The sequence below is a fragment of the Podarcis raffonei genome, chromosome 1, assembly GCF_027172205.1.
Source record: "Podarcis raffonei isolate rPodRaf1 chromosome 1, rPodRaf1.pri, whole genome shotgun sequence".
NCBI lineage: Eukaryota > Metazoa > Chordata > Lepidosauria > Squamata > Lacertidae > Podarcis > Podarcis raffonei.
In genome coordinates this window covers 121,305,505-121,321,423 of record NC_070602.1, presented here as the reverse complement: position 1 = coordinate 121,321,423, position 15,919 = coordinate 121,305,505, and the positions used below count along the sequence as shown (strand labels likewise).

Genomic DNA, 15,919 nt, shown 5'->3' with positions numbered 1-15,919 from the left:
GCCCAATCGCCTTCTAAATCTGGCCCGCGGACGGTCTAGGAATCAGCATGTTTTTACATGAGTAGAATGCATCTCTGGGTTATTTGTGGGGCCTGCCTTGTGTTTTTACATGAATAGAATGTGTGCTTTTATTTAAAATGCATTTGTGAGGCATAGGAATTCGTTCATTATTTTTTTTCAAAATATAGTCTGGCCCCCCCACATAGCCTGAGGTTACAGTGGACCAGCCCCCTGCTGAAAAAGTTTGCTGACCCCTGATGTACACCATCCCTACAAAACACATTTTCCTTCTCAAAGTATCCTTGGCACTGCTATTTCTTGACATCCAATGGCCTTTTAAAATGTGTTGGGGGAGTTATTTTTGTTTTTTACTTTTATTATGTACAGTGGTAGCTCTGGTTGCGAACAGGATCCATTCCAGAGCTCTGTTCGCAACATGAGAAGAATGCAACCCGCGTCTGCGCGTATCGCGATTTGCCGCTTCTGCGCATGCACGTGACATCATTTTGAGCGTTTGCGCATGTGCGAGCGGCGAAACCCGGAAGTAACCCTTTCCGGTACTTCTGGGTCACCGCAGGACGCAACCTGATAATGCTCAACCTAAAGCAAACACAACACAAGGTATGACTATATTTTGGGTTTTTAAATTGTGATTTTATGTTGCATCCGCCCTGAGACCTGCAGGTATAAGGCAATATACAAATATAATAAATAAAAATAATAAAATAAGCTTTGGGTAATCTTTCCTCTCCTGTCCCCCAGATGCTTTCTATGCCCTTTCACCCTCAGCCCAGAGAAAAATGTTCTGATTGACGCCACATGAGCACCCTCAAGCGGTAGCTGCAATAAATGTACATTTTAGCACATTTTAGCACAGGCTTCAGCCACCCATTTTCATGATTTCCTCTGGCTATATTTCACAGCTACAACTGTGATGGAACATCAGGAATAAACAAGGCAGTCATGGATCAAGATTTTACAGAGAACTGATGCTATTTGCGGGGGGTGGGGGAAATAAAACTATACTGCGGCTAAGCCAGGGCATGGAAAAAGAATCTCTGGTCTGTTATTATGCCAAATTCCATATCCGAAGATACTTTAACTTCCATTTCTCTTCCCACGTTGATAAAGATCACGCCTTTATTCGATTCGTTTAATCAGAAACCAGGACAAAATCAAAAGAGCAATTTCGTCCTCATTGCACTGAGCCACACAGATAAAGCCTATTTAAATCTGGGGTAAAACACAGGGCAATGGGGATTTTTACAGTTTCTCGCAGCAATTATAAAACACAACAGCAAGTCAGAAAATCAACGCGCAGGCTTAAATTTAGTTTACAATGATAGGGGATTTTTGTTCACAACTATAAAACCCAGTTGCTAATCCTAGACACACACTGCCACCTTCTGGGAAAAGGATCCTGAGTTAATGTGCATGGAAATGGAATGGCAGAATGAGCTACCAGACTGTTCGTCGTAAGCACCGAGCTCTATTTTCAGTCGTCAAATAATTTTTATGAAGTTTTTATAATTACATTGCAACAAAGCTAAAGGAAAACAGGGAAATGAAATGAAAATATCACAGAGAGCAGAGGATCTTTGTTGTCCCCCAATTCTATGATTCTATGGCTCTATCTACAAACAATCTCTCTCTCTCTCTCTCTCTCTCTCTCTCTCTCTCTCTCGCTCACACACACACACACACACACACACACACACACTTCAAGATCAGCATGATGATGTCTTGTAATAAGGCAGGAATACCAAGACTTGCACCCAGAACTTTTACATTCGACCTACAAAGGAGCAGATGACATTTTGAACGCCACGTTTTTACGATATGCAAATCCAAACCTTTGCATGGTTAGGCTCCACTTGCCTAGTGCCAATTAAGTGTGCACAGGGCTGTAGCCTAAGGGCCTGATCCCACTGAGTTCCCTGTGGTTTATCCTCTAATAAGGACAGAATAGGCATTATACGGGTCGTTGGGCTACTGTGACTGCTTTGCTCTGTTCCTTATAACATCTAGTTTAACAAACGCATTATGGGACTTTGCATTGCCTATGCTCCACCCCCACCCCACCCCCAATGGCTGCTGACAGCCGGAACGACACTATTTCACATATAGTGTTGAAGTAGACATTACTGGGAAGAGGGGGTGAAAGAGACATGGAGCAGGGGCAGCTCAGTGTCTCCCACAATGCCTAGTGTGCACAGGATTGCAGCCTTATTATTATTATTATTATTATTATTATTATTATTATTATTATTATTATTATTACCACACACATCTGGCTGGGTTTCCCCAGCCACTCTGGGTGGCTCCCAACAGAATATTAAAAATACGAATAAAACATCAAACATTAAAAACTTCCCTAAATAGGACTGCTTTCAGGTGTCTTCTAAAGGTAAGATAGTTCTTTATTTCCTTGACATTTGATGGGAGGGCGTTCCACAGGGCGGGTGCCACTACCGAGAAGGCCCTCTGCCTGGTTCCCTGTAACCTCACTTCTTGCAGTGAGGGAACCGCCAGAAGGCCCTCGGCACTGGACCTCAGTGTCTGGGCTGAAGGATGGGGGTGAAGAGGCTCCTTCCTTGCATGCTTATTCAGAAGTAAGTTCCACTAAGTTCACTGTGCTTCCCAGCAATGTATTCCAGAACTGCAATTTAAGTCCTGCTGAAGTTATTGGGACTTACTTCTGAGCAAGCATACTGAGGACCAGATATACAGTTGCAGCCGAAAACGCATGTGGTACCTTGGGTTAAGTACTTAATTCGTTCCGGAGGTCCATTCTTAACCTGAAATTGTTCTTAACCTGAAGCACCACTTTAGCTAATGAGGCCTCCTGCTGCCACCGTGCCACCGGAGCATGATTTCTATTCTTATCCTGAAGCAAAGTTCTTAACCCGAGGTAGTATTTCTGGGTTAGCGGAGTCTGTAACCTGAAGTGTTTGTAACCTGAAGTGTATGTAACCTGAAGCGTATGTAACCCGAGGTACCACTGTAATTGAAAGTAACCCCGCTTGAAATTGATGCTACTTAGTAAACATCAGAGTAAGTTCAAGACACTGAGTTACATTCACAATTATAACATCTTTCATTCCTACAATTAAATGCATTCTGTTAGAATCTTCCTAATATTCCTTCAAGTTAACAATGGTTAGTTTCCAACAGGATAGCTTTCAGCATGTGCAATTTAGTTTAGGACAGACTTTATTTCTGAATTGATTTTAAGCAGTATTTTTGAGCTTAGTAAGACAAACCACAATTCCCTTTTTGTTACCATCAGTATTTCTTTTCTGATTTCTAGATCATATGGGTGGATCATAGACCACATTATGTATGCTGTTTCAAAAACAGAACAAATGTTACCTGGATGGCACATTTCATGATGTCCTTCCATGTTTTGTCCACAGAGGTGAATCGCCTCCCTTCTTCAGGCATCTGAGCCATAATGTCGGGAGAACTGAAAATTGGCTCCAGATACAACCAAGTGGCCTGAACTTTGAGCCATTCATCCAGGATCTCCTGCACCAGCAAAAGTTTTGCTTCCCATTCCCTGCAAAGCAGAACACACAGAGTTTTAGAACCTTGCTTACAGAAGCAACCTTTCTCTTGGGATGAACGCCCAACAAGGTGCATAGTAAGTCTAAAAACTTCATACACCTGTAGAACTGGGAGTAAGGAAAAAATGCTAGCTCCGAGGTAGTTCCCTCTCATGGTATCACAAAGGAAAGCAGTTCCAGAGCCTGTGCTTACCCAACAACACAATGGTTCATGCCCTGTTCCCTTTCTCATCCTAGTCTCTGTTGGTTGGGGAGTCCATACTATGCAGTGAAATGCAAATTCTGTACCAAAAAGTCTCAGGCTATTAATGTTGAGCATAAAAGGTGTAACTAATTTTCAATAATAATAGTTGTTGTTGTTGTTGTTGTTGTTGTTGTTGTTGTTGTTGTTGTTAGTAATATTATTACCCTGCCCATCTGGCTGGGTTTCCCCAGCCACTCTGGGCAGCTCCCAACAGAATATTAAAAACAAGATAAAACATCTGACATTAAAAACTTCCCTAAACAGGGCTGCCTTCAGATGTCTTCTAAAAGTCAGGTGGTTGTGTATTTCCTTGACCTGCGCCTCCATGGACAGCTGTGAGTCCAAAATGACTCCCAGGCTGCGCACCTGGTCCTTCAGGGGCACAGTTACCCCATTCAGCACCAGGGAGTCCATCACACCCGCCTGCCCCCTGTCCCCTCCCCAAAAACAGTACTTCTGTCTTGTCAGGATTCAACCTCAATCTTTTTGCCACCATTCATCCTCCAACCACTTCCAGACACTCACACAGGACCTTCACTGCCTTCACTGGTTCTGATTTAAAAGAGAGGTAGAGCTGAGTATCATCTGCATACTAATGAACACCCAGCCCAAACCCACATGGGAGAGATAATGATGATGATGAAGATGATGATGATTGCATACACAGACATTTTTTGTATCTCAGTACCTACTGCATTAAGGTTTTTTTAAAAAAAAAACAATTCTACTTTTTCTCTAGATTGATCAGTTTAATGCAGAGGAGGAGGCATATGGGGGAGAGGATGGAACCCTGAGGCACCCCACAAGTGAGAGCCCAGGGGTCTGAACACTCATCCCCCAACACCACTTTCTGGACATGGCCCAGGAGGAAGGAGCAGAACCATTGTATAACAGTGCCCCCAGCTCCCACCTCCTCTAGATGGTCCAGAAGGATTTCATGGTCGATGGTATCAAATCCATAGACCTGTCCAATTTGCCTGCTTATTTAGTACCCACTCTTTGGGTTTTTGTAAAGGCAGGAGGAGAGTGAAACAGGAGAAGCAGGAGTACATCTGTACAGAAACATAAAACCAATATGTATTATGTTTTCATTCACCATTTTACTTCACAGGGTTCCTGTGAGATTGCATGAAGTAAGAATGGTAGGGCCCAAGTAGGGACTGGTGGGAAATTAAGCAGAGGGTGGGCTCTGGGAGCCGAACTCTCCCTCCACCATAATCCTTTCCCTCCAAAAAATGTCCTACCTACTTTCCCTCCCAGAGGAGGCTACTTCCAGTTTCAAAGGGAAAAAAAAGAGAAAAACCACAGGAGTTAAGGGGGACTGGAATTTACCTCTCTTCTCCAGCCTGCCCTGTACTTTAAACTACCTTCCTCCCACGTTGACTTTATATGAAATCAGCAATTTGCTTTTTCACAATGGTCTGCCACTCTCGCATGTCCTTTGAGCCACAAATAGCTTTGAATGATCTACACCACAAATCAAACAAGGCCACTTGTGCGCTATGTTATTGACGTCGCCCCCTTAGGAAATATATTACCTCATCTTCTTTTCGTAAGGTTTAATGAAAGGAGATCCTCTCATGGTCTGCGTTTTAACAATGTGGTCATCCAGCAACATCTGGATATCATCCACAGACGATAAAATGTGAGTCCCGGTTTCCCTGTAAGGAAGAAGAACAAATTCCATGGCATCCCATTCTGAAATCATTTTCACCATGGCCTTCTCAAGCGAATGCTCTTTGCTGGCTGTTTCACTGATGCCTTCAAATTTTTCCAAGAATGGCTCAAGGTGCATATCAATATATGAAGAGACAGTTGAATCTTCGGAGGGCTTCAGAGGGAACCCGGCTATTTCTGACATAGCCTCCCAATGCCGGTCTTGCAAGCCGGGGTTGCAAATCACTTGGATCAACGGAATATGCTCCTTAAATTCCTCCACTTTTGTCCTGACCCTCGTTGTTAGAAATAAGGCATTTGGGGAATCGTGGAAGGTTTTTTCCAGTTTGTACAATGCACGCCAGTAGTTTCCTGTATCCAACTCAACTGTATCTGGGTTCACCTTGGTGAATATTCCATCCATCCAGTTCCTGTATTTGGTGTTAAACTCTACTGCCATATCGTAAAGCCGAAGATACGGATTTAGGGTATCTTGGATTTTTTTACGTTGAGGATACTGAGATGCTAACCACCCATACGCCTCCTCTTCTGCATTAAATTGATCAATCTAGAGAAAAAGCAGAATTTTTTTTTTACAAAAGTAACATAACATAGGTCATATCTACACTACAACTTTTAGAGGGTGGAAGTCATACATATGATTTAAAAATCTACACAATGCAGTAGGTACTGAGATACCAAAAAACCCTGTCTGTGTATGCCATAATAATAATAATAATAATAATAATAATAATAATAATAATTTATTTATTTATTTATTTATTTATAATCCGCCCATCTAGCTGGGTTTCCCCAGCCACTCTGGGCAGCTCCCAACAGAACATTAAAAACACGATAAAAGATCAAACATTAAAAACTTCCCTAAAGAGGGCTGCTTTCAGATGTCTTCTAAAAGTCAGTTGTATATTTCCGTGACATCTGATGGGTTCTGCCCAGAGATGGAAAGAAGATGTAGTACCAACCAAGGAAGAGTGGCTAATTAAATTAATGGATTATGCCAAAATGGCAAGGTTAACGGATGTAAGAAGAAACCAAGAAGAAGAGGGGTTTTTTAATTAAAGATTGGGGGAAATTTGTGGAATTATTTGAAAAACTCATGTATGGAAATAAGCTCATTAGCAGGATTAACGTAAAACAAGCTGTTGAACATATCATTTAGAGAAACTAAAGAATAAACTAAAGATGGGAAACTGCAGTATGAAAATTAAAATTAAAAAGAAACCACAAAAGGGGAGGGAAGGAAATCAAATATATGTGTATTAGAAATGTATGTGATTTGTGTTTTCGTCTGTAAATCTTTGAAAAACAAAAAACAAAAATGTATATATACAGTTGTACCTTGGTTGTCAAACGCTTTGGCACTTGTACGTTCTGGCTCCCGAATGCCGCAAACCCGGAAGTGATTGTTCCGGTTTGCAAACGTTTTTTGGAAGTTGAACATCCGACATGGCTTCCGATTCAGTGCGGGAAGCTCCTGCAGCCAATCGGAAGCCGTGCCTTGGTTTCCAAACATTTTTGGAAGTTTTCGCTACTCTGACTTCAACAAACCTGACATCATCTAAGTTGTCAGGAATATTGCAGGTAGCTGTGGGTTCCCATAAATGACCTCGCAGACAAAATGGGGAGGCCCGCATTTGCCAGAAATGAATCTGAGACCTTCTGTATGGTCTGTCATTGAGCTAAAAGCTACGATCCTCTATGAAGACAAACCCAAAGCCTTACCTTATCAGCAGCTGCATCTAGCTTTGTATTCAACGCCTGGGCTTTTTTCAGGTACCGGTTGATTTCCTGAAGGTCCCCGTAAGAATAAAATTCTTCAACTTGCTTAGCATAACTCTCCAGCTCCTCAACAAATCTTTCACAGCGCATCTAATAAAAAGTTGCAGATATGAAACAGAGGCAGAGGCATGCATACACAGCATACAGTCTTAGAATACGAGGGCAGAAGTTTATTTGTACATATTTAGAATGCCTTTTGTCACTGGGTTTGCACTGGGTTTCCCTGTTTAGGGAAGCTTTTAATGTTTGATGTATTACAGTATTTTAATATTTTTTTGGAAGCCTCCCAGAGTGGCTGGGGAAGCCCAGCCAGATGGGCGGGGTATAAATAAATTATTATTATTATTATTATTATTACAAGAAATAAAAAATACAGAAGATCTGTACTGTAATACAAGTGAGAGCCAAGGTTCTAAAACAGCCTAGCCATAAAGCCTATAAAGCAGGCATCCCCAAACTCAGCCCTCCAGATGTTTTGGGACTACAGTTCCCATCATCCCTGACCACTGGTCCTGTTAGCTGGGGATAATGGGAGTTGTAGTCCCAAAACATCTGGAGGGCCAAGTTTGGGGATGCCTGCTACAAAGCAATTAATTTAACTATTTTCCATGGAACTTTTACACATAAAACCTTTAGGATTATGACTTACATTTTAAAAGGTAGGCTGGGATGCTTTGTGAGCTAACAGGTTAAGGCCCCAACCCTGCTGTAGAATCACAGAACCACAGAAATGTGGAGTTGGAAGGGACCCCGCAATGTCCAACCCCCGCAATGCAGAAATCTGAATGAAATCATCAGTGACAGATGGCCATCCAACCTCTGCTTAAAAACCTCCAAGGAAGGGCAAATGTCATCTCCATTTGCTGGATCGTGATGGATCAGGGCGGAAACACTTTCCTGCTGGGATTTTGGTAGGTCAATCATACTATTAAAAGGAATAAAGCCCAAATTGGCACTTGCCTTGAGCAAGTTAACTGATATCCACTTGCTTTAAAATAAGCACTATCAATACAGCAATCCAAAGTATTATCCCAGTAAAGCAAGTATAGTGGTACCACAGGTTACAGATACCTCAGGTTACAGACGCTTCAGGTTACAGACTCCGCTAACCCAGAAATAGTACCTCGGGTAAAGAACTTTACCTCAGGATTAGAACAGAAATCACACGGCGGAGGCAGCGGGAGGCCCCATTAGCTAAAGTGGTACCTCAGGTTAAGAACAGTTTCAGAATTAAGAACGAATTAAGCTCTTAACCCGAGGTACCACTGTACCTTTAATAAAGAAGAATTGAACGCTTACTTTAAGACCTTCTTGAAATTGTTCTGTTTTCTCCTTAATAATCTTTCTGTGTTCTTCAAAAATCTCCCCCATTCGCCCATACCACTGAAAGACACTGTTGTTCAGTCGAATATCTACTGGCGAAAGATTTGTACACTCTATCAGGAATGCAAGGCAGTTTTTAGAGTCAATTAATCTCTGCTCCATCTCCAGCATGTCAACTGTTTCCACTTTCTCGATATAAGCCTAGTGGGGGAAGAAACAACAACTGATTCATACTCTTGGTGGCAAACACGTTTTAGCACACTTTCAACCTGAAAAAAATTCATTTACAATGGTACCTCGGGTTACAGATGCTTCAGGTTACAGACTCTGCTAACCCAGAAATAGTACCTTGGGTTAAGTACTTTGCTTCAGGATGAGAACAGAAATCGCGTGGCGGCAGCGGGAGGCCCCATTAGCTAAAATGGTACCTCAGGTTAAGAGCAGTTTCAGGTTAAGAACAGACCTCCAGAATGAATTAAGTTCTTAACCCGAGGTACCACTGTATTGCATTTTAATGGACCACTAGTATTTATTTATTCATTTATTTATTTTTAAACATAAAGTACAGCCACACTCCAAGACAGAATTAGGTTTGCTTAGATATGGCGAAAGGAATTCCGAATAGAGTCATTAAAGTGTGCTTTATAAAAATTTGTTAAGCCAAAAAGGAAGGAAACCTTGGGGGGAGGGGTCACTTGTCCTGGGCGGTACTTTTGCATAGCCTGTGTGGGTTCTTAGAATTGAGATAACCTTTTGTTTTCAGTTTTTTTAAAGTAAATTTATTTCCTTGCAAAAGGAAATGCATACCTTAAATTCCATTAGTTCGTGTGTATTTGATGGCGTGGAAAGGGCCTTCTCTGCTATCTTTTCAAACTCTTCACACAGCCTGAAGTTGGAAAAGCAAATTAGATAGATGGGTAGATAGACAGAAACATACACGCAACAGATTTGAGAAAGCCATCCTTTTCACATTCCAGTGATGCAGTGCCTTTCGGTCTCAGAGGTGAGTAGACTTCAGGCTTCCTAGAACTCCATTATCCACCACCCAGAATCCTCCGGAAAAATAATCTCTCAAAGGACCTGTTGATGGCATTTTACCATTGTACTGTTGAGAGTGTATTAACTTATGGTCTGTGTGTGTGGTTTGGGAGCTGCACGGTCAGGGAATAAAACAATGCTGTCCAAGGTTGTAAAGACTGCGGAGAGAATAATTGGGTACACTCTTCCCACCTTGGATCAAATCTATGCTGCCAGGTGCCATAAGAAAGCTGCAGAGATAGTATAGGATAGTGCGCACCCCGGAAATGATCTCTTTCAGCTTCTGCCTTCTGGAAGAAGGTACAGGGTTATAAAGACTAGGACTAGCTGCCTGAGAAACAGTTTCTATTCAAATGCAATTTTGGTTTTAAACGCAGTGTAAGGTAGTCTCTATGTGAGTATATTGTATTCAATTATGGGATAGCAGAGTTTTTAGGGGCTAAGCAGGCTGGGATAGTTGGGATAGCAGGCTTGCTGGTTTTTGAATGTCTGATGTAGATTTTTTTCAATTTTGTTGTTCTGTATGGGACAATGACAATAAAGATTATCGTATTGTATCGTACAGAAGAATTTGGAACCCTGGGTTCATTCCGCCCCCAGGGCTTTCGCACAAAAATCCACTCCAGGTTAGCTTCTCCCTCCAACCGACTTTTTCATTTCAGCAGTAAAATGTGGATGAGTAAGTTTGTTGTCTTCATTCTAAAACAATCGGAAGCCAGTAATTATCGCCTATCTAATTCAAATCTACCAGGAGATCCAAGTCTACCTTCTATCTTGACTTAAGCATCCTTCTACAACAGAGGAGAAGGGAAGGCCTACGCACTCCCCATTCTGAATGTCTTTTATAAAACAATTCCACAACCATGCAGCATCAGAGAGAGGGCAGGCAGAGTTGTGCCGCAGAACTGAAAACTGTCGCTTTACTGGGAACAGGGACCATACAATAGGGCCTGATCCTTTGCACAGAACTGCCAAACCTATCAAGAAACAACGCAAGGGGCAAAAAAAATAGCCCGAGCAATTATAATTGAGCGATAACCTGAGTGAGGTGCATAGTGGCATGAGAACATATAGGGCAGCGAGAACAGAGCATCTTACAAAAAGAACATGTCCTGATCCAAGAAGGGGAGATTCACACATGCAAACAGCCTTCCAAGTGCACAACCAGCGCTGATGAAGACGTGCATTCGGACACAGGCATTCCCATCCACATGGAATTCTCATACAGGCCCAATTGAATCGACTGCATCAGAACAGAGGAGCCTCAGGCTCAGGGCTAAATGTGACCCTTCCATCTTCTCCTGCATGATCCCTTCCAACTCTCTACAACTCTATGATTTTTGCCCAGCTGGGATGCATCCTTGAACTCCGATGGTAACACTTTGCTGAGGAGCAAAAACCTCAGATTTTTGCATGGCTGCCATGTAGCTAATTGCACAAAGAGTTACATCCATTGACCCACCCACCTTTCCCTCTGGCCACATCCACCACTGGCTCACAGACCTGGAAGGCTGGAAAAAGGTTGCCCAAACTTATACTGGGTACACCTTTTCACGTGGTTACAGATCCAGATCCAGATCCTAAACTGCAGCCATCAGCTGTTACAAATTAGGTGCCCCCCTATTGGACTTGGATCAGGGCCACCGTTGTTTGTACTTTAAAAAAAAAAGATATTACCTCGTATTTAGATCCTGATGGTCTTTGAACATTTTGGCAATGATTTTGGAACAAATAGCATCAGCTCGTTTTGTCAGCGTTCTAATCAGTTCATCACAGTGCAACTCAAACATTCCGAGACGAATAACCTGCAGGACAAATACGAGTGAGAAATTTGTTGATCACAGAAAGGAATAATCCCCCCCCCCCAAAAAAAAATTACACAGAACCACAGCTAAACTTTTTTTTTATTAAAAAAAAGTTATAATAATCCTGCTGATCATTTGCATTTTTTCTTTCTTTAAAAAGGTAAACGGTAAAGGACCCCTGGACAGTTAAGTCGGCTATGGGGTTGCGATGCTCATCTTGCTTTCAGGCCAAGGGAGTCAGCGTTTGTCCACAGACAGCTTTCCTGGTCATGTGGCCAGCATGACTAAACCTCTTCCGGTGCAATGGAACACCGTGACAGAAACTGGAGTGCACGGAAATGCCGTTTATCTTCCCACCACAGTGGTACCTATTTATCTACTTGCACTGGGGTGCTTTCGAACTGCTAGGTTGGCAGGAGCTGGGACCGAGCAACAGGAGCTCACCCTGTCACGGGGATTCGAACTTCCGACCTTCTGATCTACAAGCCCAAGAGGCTCAGTGATTCAGACCACAGCGCCACCCATGTCCTGGAGAACACTAAATGAAGCTGCCCAGCCCGCTTCCATGCATACATTACCTTTCTAGAATTGTACTGAATTTCATCCCGGAGGTTTTGATACTGGGCAATTGCTCCTGTTATTTCGTCATACGTGTGCTCCTCCGAAAGGAACTGATCGATGTCCCGATCTGCTTGTTTGTTGATCAAATCGTGGTACTTGTCATAGAGTTTGAGGTGCTCAATAGGCGCCACGCTCTGCTTGGCAATCTCATCTCTCACCTTCTTCTTATGCGCTTCCAAAATTTCATCAAGGATTACGGGTCTCAAGTTCATGGATCTGGTCTTGCTTTCAGGCTTTCAAAACAAGATATATGCATAGTTTCTCTTACTTTAAGTATTTTGCTTTGCTTTTTTATTAATAGAAAAATCGAGCGTGCAATATTTTATCAAGTTATACAGGAGCAATCCTATACTGAAGATGTACCAGCTGAATAGATTTGTGACCTAGCAGAAGATGTGCTATGTCAGCAGGTCAGATGATGATGATGATGATGATGATGATGATGATGATGATGATTTCTTCTTTATACCCTGCCCTGGGTGGCTCCCAACAACATAGTAAAAACACAATAAAACATCAAACATTTAAAATTTCCCTAAACAGGGCTGCCTTCTGGTGTCTTCTAAACAGGGCTGCCTTCAGGAGAATGTTACTGAGAAATCATCCCCTCCGATGTCAACAGAGCTTACGTCCAGGGAAGTAACAGTTCATATCTATAGCTCACAAGGTATAGTTCAGTTTTTTAGCTCAAGGCTGGCAGAAAAGCAACAAACAACGTTATTAGAGAATTGCTTACCCACTTTGAATAAAGCTTGGTCTCCACTCTGGGCAGCAGGTTAACAGCTTTCACCATAACTGAATAAATATTCAGAAATATGACTTCATAGTCGGAAAATGTAGGCTCAAACTTAACATTCTCGTTTTCAAGGATCAGCCTTATTATAAATCCCGAGTGTTCATAGGCTCGATGAGATTTCTGCAGAAAAAGAACTAAATGCATTAGCTAGCATACAGAAGAGAAAGCAATCAGGCTCAATGTATTATGACTCCAACCCATGTCCCAGAGAGGTTCAGAGGGTGGCAACAAGAGAACAGGCCTTTTTCTGTGGTGCTTCCCTGATTGTGGAATGCTCTCTCCAGAGAGGCTTGCCATCATTACATGTCTTTAGGTGCTAGGCAAAAACATTCCTCTTTACCCAGGCCTATGGCTATTCAATAATCTACAGCCTGTGAAAGTGTGGAGGAGAGGACTGTTATTATGATGACTAATTTTCTTTTTAATTAAGCTGTCAGTATGCTTCTTATCAGGGACGCAGGTGGCGCTGTGGGTTAAACTACAGAGCCTAGGGCTTGCCGATCAGAAGCTCGACAGTTCGAATCCCCACAATGGGGCGAGCTCCCGTTGCTCAGTCCCCGCTCCTGCCAACCTAGCAGTTCGAAAGCACGTCAAAAGGCAAGTAGATAAATAGGTACCGCTCCAGCGGGAACATAAATAGTGTTTCCATGCGCTGCTCTGGTTTCGCCAGAAGTGGCTTAGTCATGCTGGCCACATGGCCCAGAAAAACTGTCTGCGGACAAACATCGGCTCCCTCGGCCAGTAAAGTGAGATGAGCGCCGCAACCCCAGAGTCGTTCGCGACTGGACTTAACTTTCAGGGGTCCTTTACCTTTACCTTTTTGCTTCCTATTATGTTTTTATTATGTTTCTATCGTTGATGTTCTGAAATGTGTTTTTAATGTTGTACACCGCCCTGGGATCTTTTGATACAAAATTTGATAAATTTTGATAAAATAAATTGAATTATTATTATTATTATTATTATTATTATTGCTTTTTTCAGCTGGAACTCGCAAGAACTCAGTTCCAGAACATCTCAGGTGGATTCCATTGCCATTCTAAGAGAACAAGGGAGATGTTCATGGTGAGTTCCGGCACCTCTATCCCCAGAAAAATACACTTCTTCTTCTTCTTCTTCTTCTTCTTCTTCTTCTTCTTCTTATTATTATTATTATTATTATTATGTGTGGGGATGGGTTGTGGCATACTTGAACTCTTCAGACACTTGTCCATTCTTAAAGAAACGTCAAGTTTTCAGGGCTGAAACAATGGCTTCTGTTTCGTTTTGCATTGACTTAGGTACAGATGTCTCTTATCTGTTCACAAGAAACATAAAGGTCCCTGAGTCATGATCAAGATATGAAGGAATGAGGCCACCTTACACTGAGCCAGGCCATTGGTCCATCTATCTTAGTGCTCTCCAAGGCTTACTGAGGCTCACTGCATAATGCTAAAACTACGATATGCCGTTACATGCAAAGCAGGCCAATGAGAGGCAATATGAGTTGACTCGTCATGTTGATAGCTATTGACACCTGTTCCACCCTGACTTTCAAATTTGCAAAGATAATTGCAATCAGTACATTAATCACAATCTTCGCGATCATGGTATCTCCCCTGCTAGGCAAAGTATCGGTGCATTAATAATAATTTCACGTGTCTGAATTCACCCTTTCCCCTTGAATATTCAAGACGCGCAATCACTAGCTGAGCATCAGTCACATGTCAGCCAAGCTTTGTGTATCAAAAGCCAAAAAAATGCCTGATCTTTCACAGCCTTTTGCAGATACAGTCGTACCTTGGGTTACATATGCTTCAGGTTACATACGCTTCAGGTTACAGACTCCACCCAGAAATAGTACCTCGGGTTAAGAACTTTGCTTCAGGATGAAAACAGAAATCGTGCTCCGGCAGCGCGGCAGCAGCAGGAAGCCCCATTAGCTAAAGTGGTGCTTCAGGTTAAGAACAGTTTCAGGTTAAGAACGGATCTCCGGAACGAATTAAGTACTTAACCCGAGGTACCAGTGTAACTCTATATCTATATCTATATCTATATCTATATTCCTAGAAAATATATTCATAAAGAAGCACACTGAAACATGGGGCATGTATAGACAAGTTCATAGTCCAGCCGGGGAATCTTACTTACTGGAGGGGCTACAATTAAATCTGTAAAATCCTGCATTGAAACCAAAGCTAAACTTTGAAGTTGCTGGGTCATTAAAGTAGCAGCACAGTTGAAGAAGGCCTCTAATTTAGCACTGCTGGCATTTGTGGGCACTTGCTTTCGTTTATTGCCTTGGTAATAGATATTCTGCACTTCTGGAAACCACCTGAAAGGAAAAGGAAACGTTTTAAGTGAATCTCACCTGAACACACCTTTTAACACTATTTTTGGTATCGTTGACTAAATTGTTTCTGTCAGTATGACCTTTTTTCCCACTAAAAGAAAAACAAGAACTTTCCATCTTATCTGAGGTACCGCAGGCCGCGCGGAAGCATTCTCTTTTATAATGTCCCCTCAACAGGTTTCCCATGTTCTCCTAAGGGTTCAAACGCCCTGTCTTGCAAAACCAGACAATAAAGTCTGAAGCATCAGATAGATGTGAGCTGCTTGACATCAGTGATGTCACGGGCACTAGCCAATAGCCAATAACTTGGGAGTTGAACAGAATCCACTCCGGAAGCCAAAATGTTCCGAAATCAAATTGGAGCTTCTGATTGGCCGCAGGGAGCTCCTGCAGCCAATCGGAAGCCGCGGAAGCCCCGTTGGACGATCAGCTTCCAAAAGAACATTCAGAAACCAGAACAGTCACTTCAGGGTTTCGATTGTTCAGGAGCCAAAACATTCAAGAACTAGGCTGTTCGACCTCCAAGGTACGACTGTACAGTCATACAGCCAGATTCCACACAGCACTCCAAATGACAATAAACACATTGGCTAAGAGAATAATCACATCTTTCCCAACAAATGAAATATGGTGGGCTCTTCCATGAAAAAAACATTGCAAACCCACCCACCCCACAAAATAAAAATATCATTGCAGATTAACAGGAAATTAAAATTAAAACAAAGAGCAGAATTAATT

At 42.3% G+C, this 15,919-nt stretch overlaps 1 protein-coding gene across 2 annotated transcripts in view; it reads right to left on the bottom strand.

The window, feature by feature from the left end:
• DNAH7 (dynein axonemal heavy chain 7) overlaps positions 1 to 15,919 on the bottom strand; it is a 163,843-nt gene that overhangs the window by 123,354 nt on the left and 24,570 nt on the right. For both annotated transcript variants that reach the window (XM_053360481.1, XM_053360487.1), the window contains exons 10-18: positions 14,980 to 15,163; positions 12,790 to 12,969; positions 12,011 to 12,286; positions 11,305 to 11,432; positions 9,397 to 9,475; positions 8,566 to 8,790; positions 7,210 to 7,356; positions 5,349 to 6,034; positions 3,373 to 3,559 (exon numbers count right to left, since the gene is read on the bottom strand). In XM_053360481.1, coding sequence (XP_053216456.1) covers positions 3,373 to 3,559; positions 5,349 to 6,034; positions 7,210 to 7,356; positions 8,566 to 8,790; positions 9,397 to 9,475; positions 11,305 to 11,432; positions 12,011 to 12,286; positions 12,790 to 12,969; positions 14,980 to 15,163 — 2,092 coding nt within the window. The remainder of the gene's footprint in view (positions 1 to 3,372; positions 3,560 to 5,348; positions 6,035 to 7,209; positions 7,357 to 8,565; positions 8,791 to 9,396; positions 9,476 to 11,304; positions 11,433 to 12,010; positions 12,287 to 12,789; positions 12,970 to 14,979; positions 15,164 to 15,919) is intronic.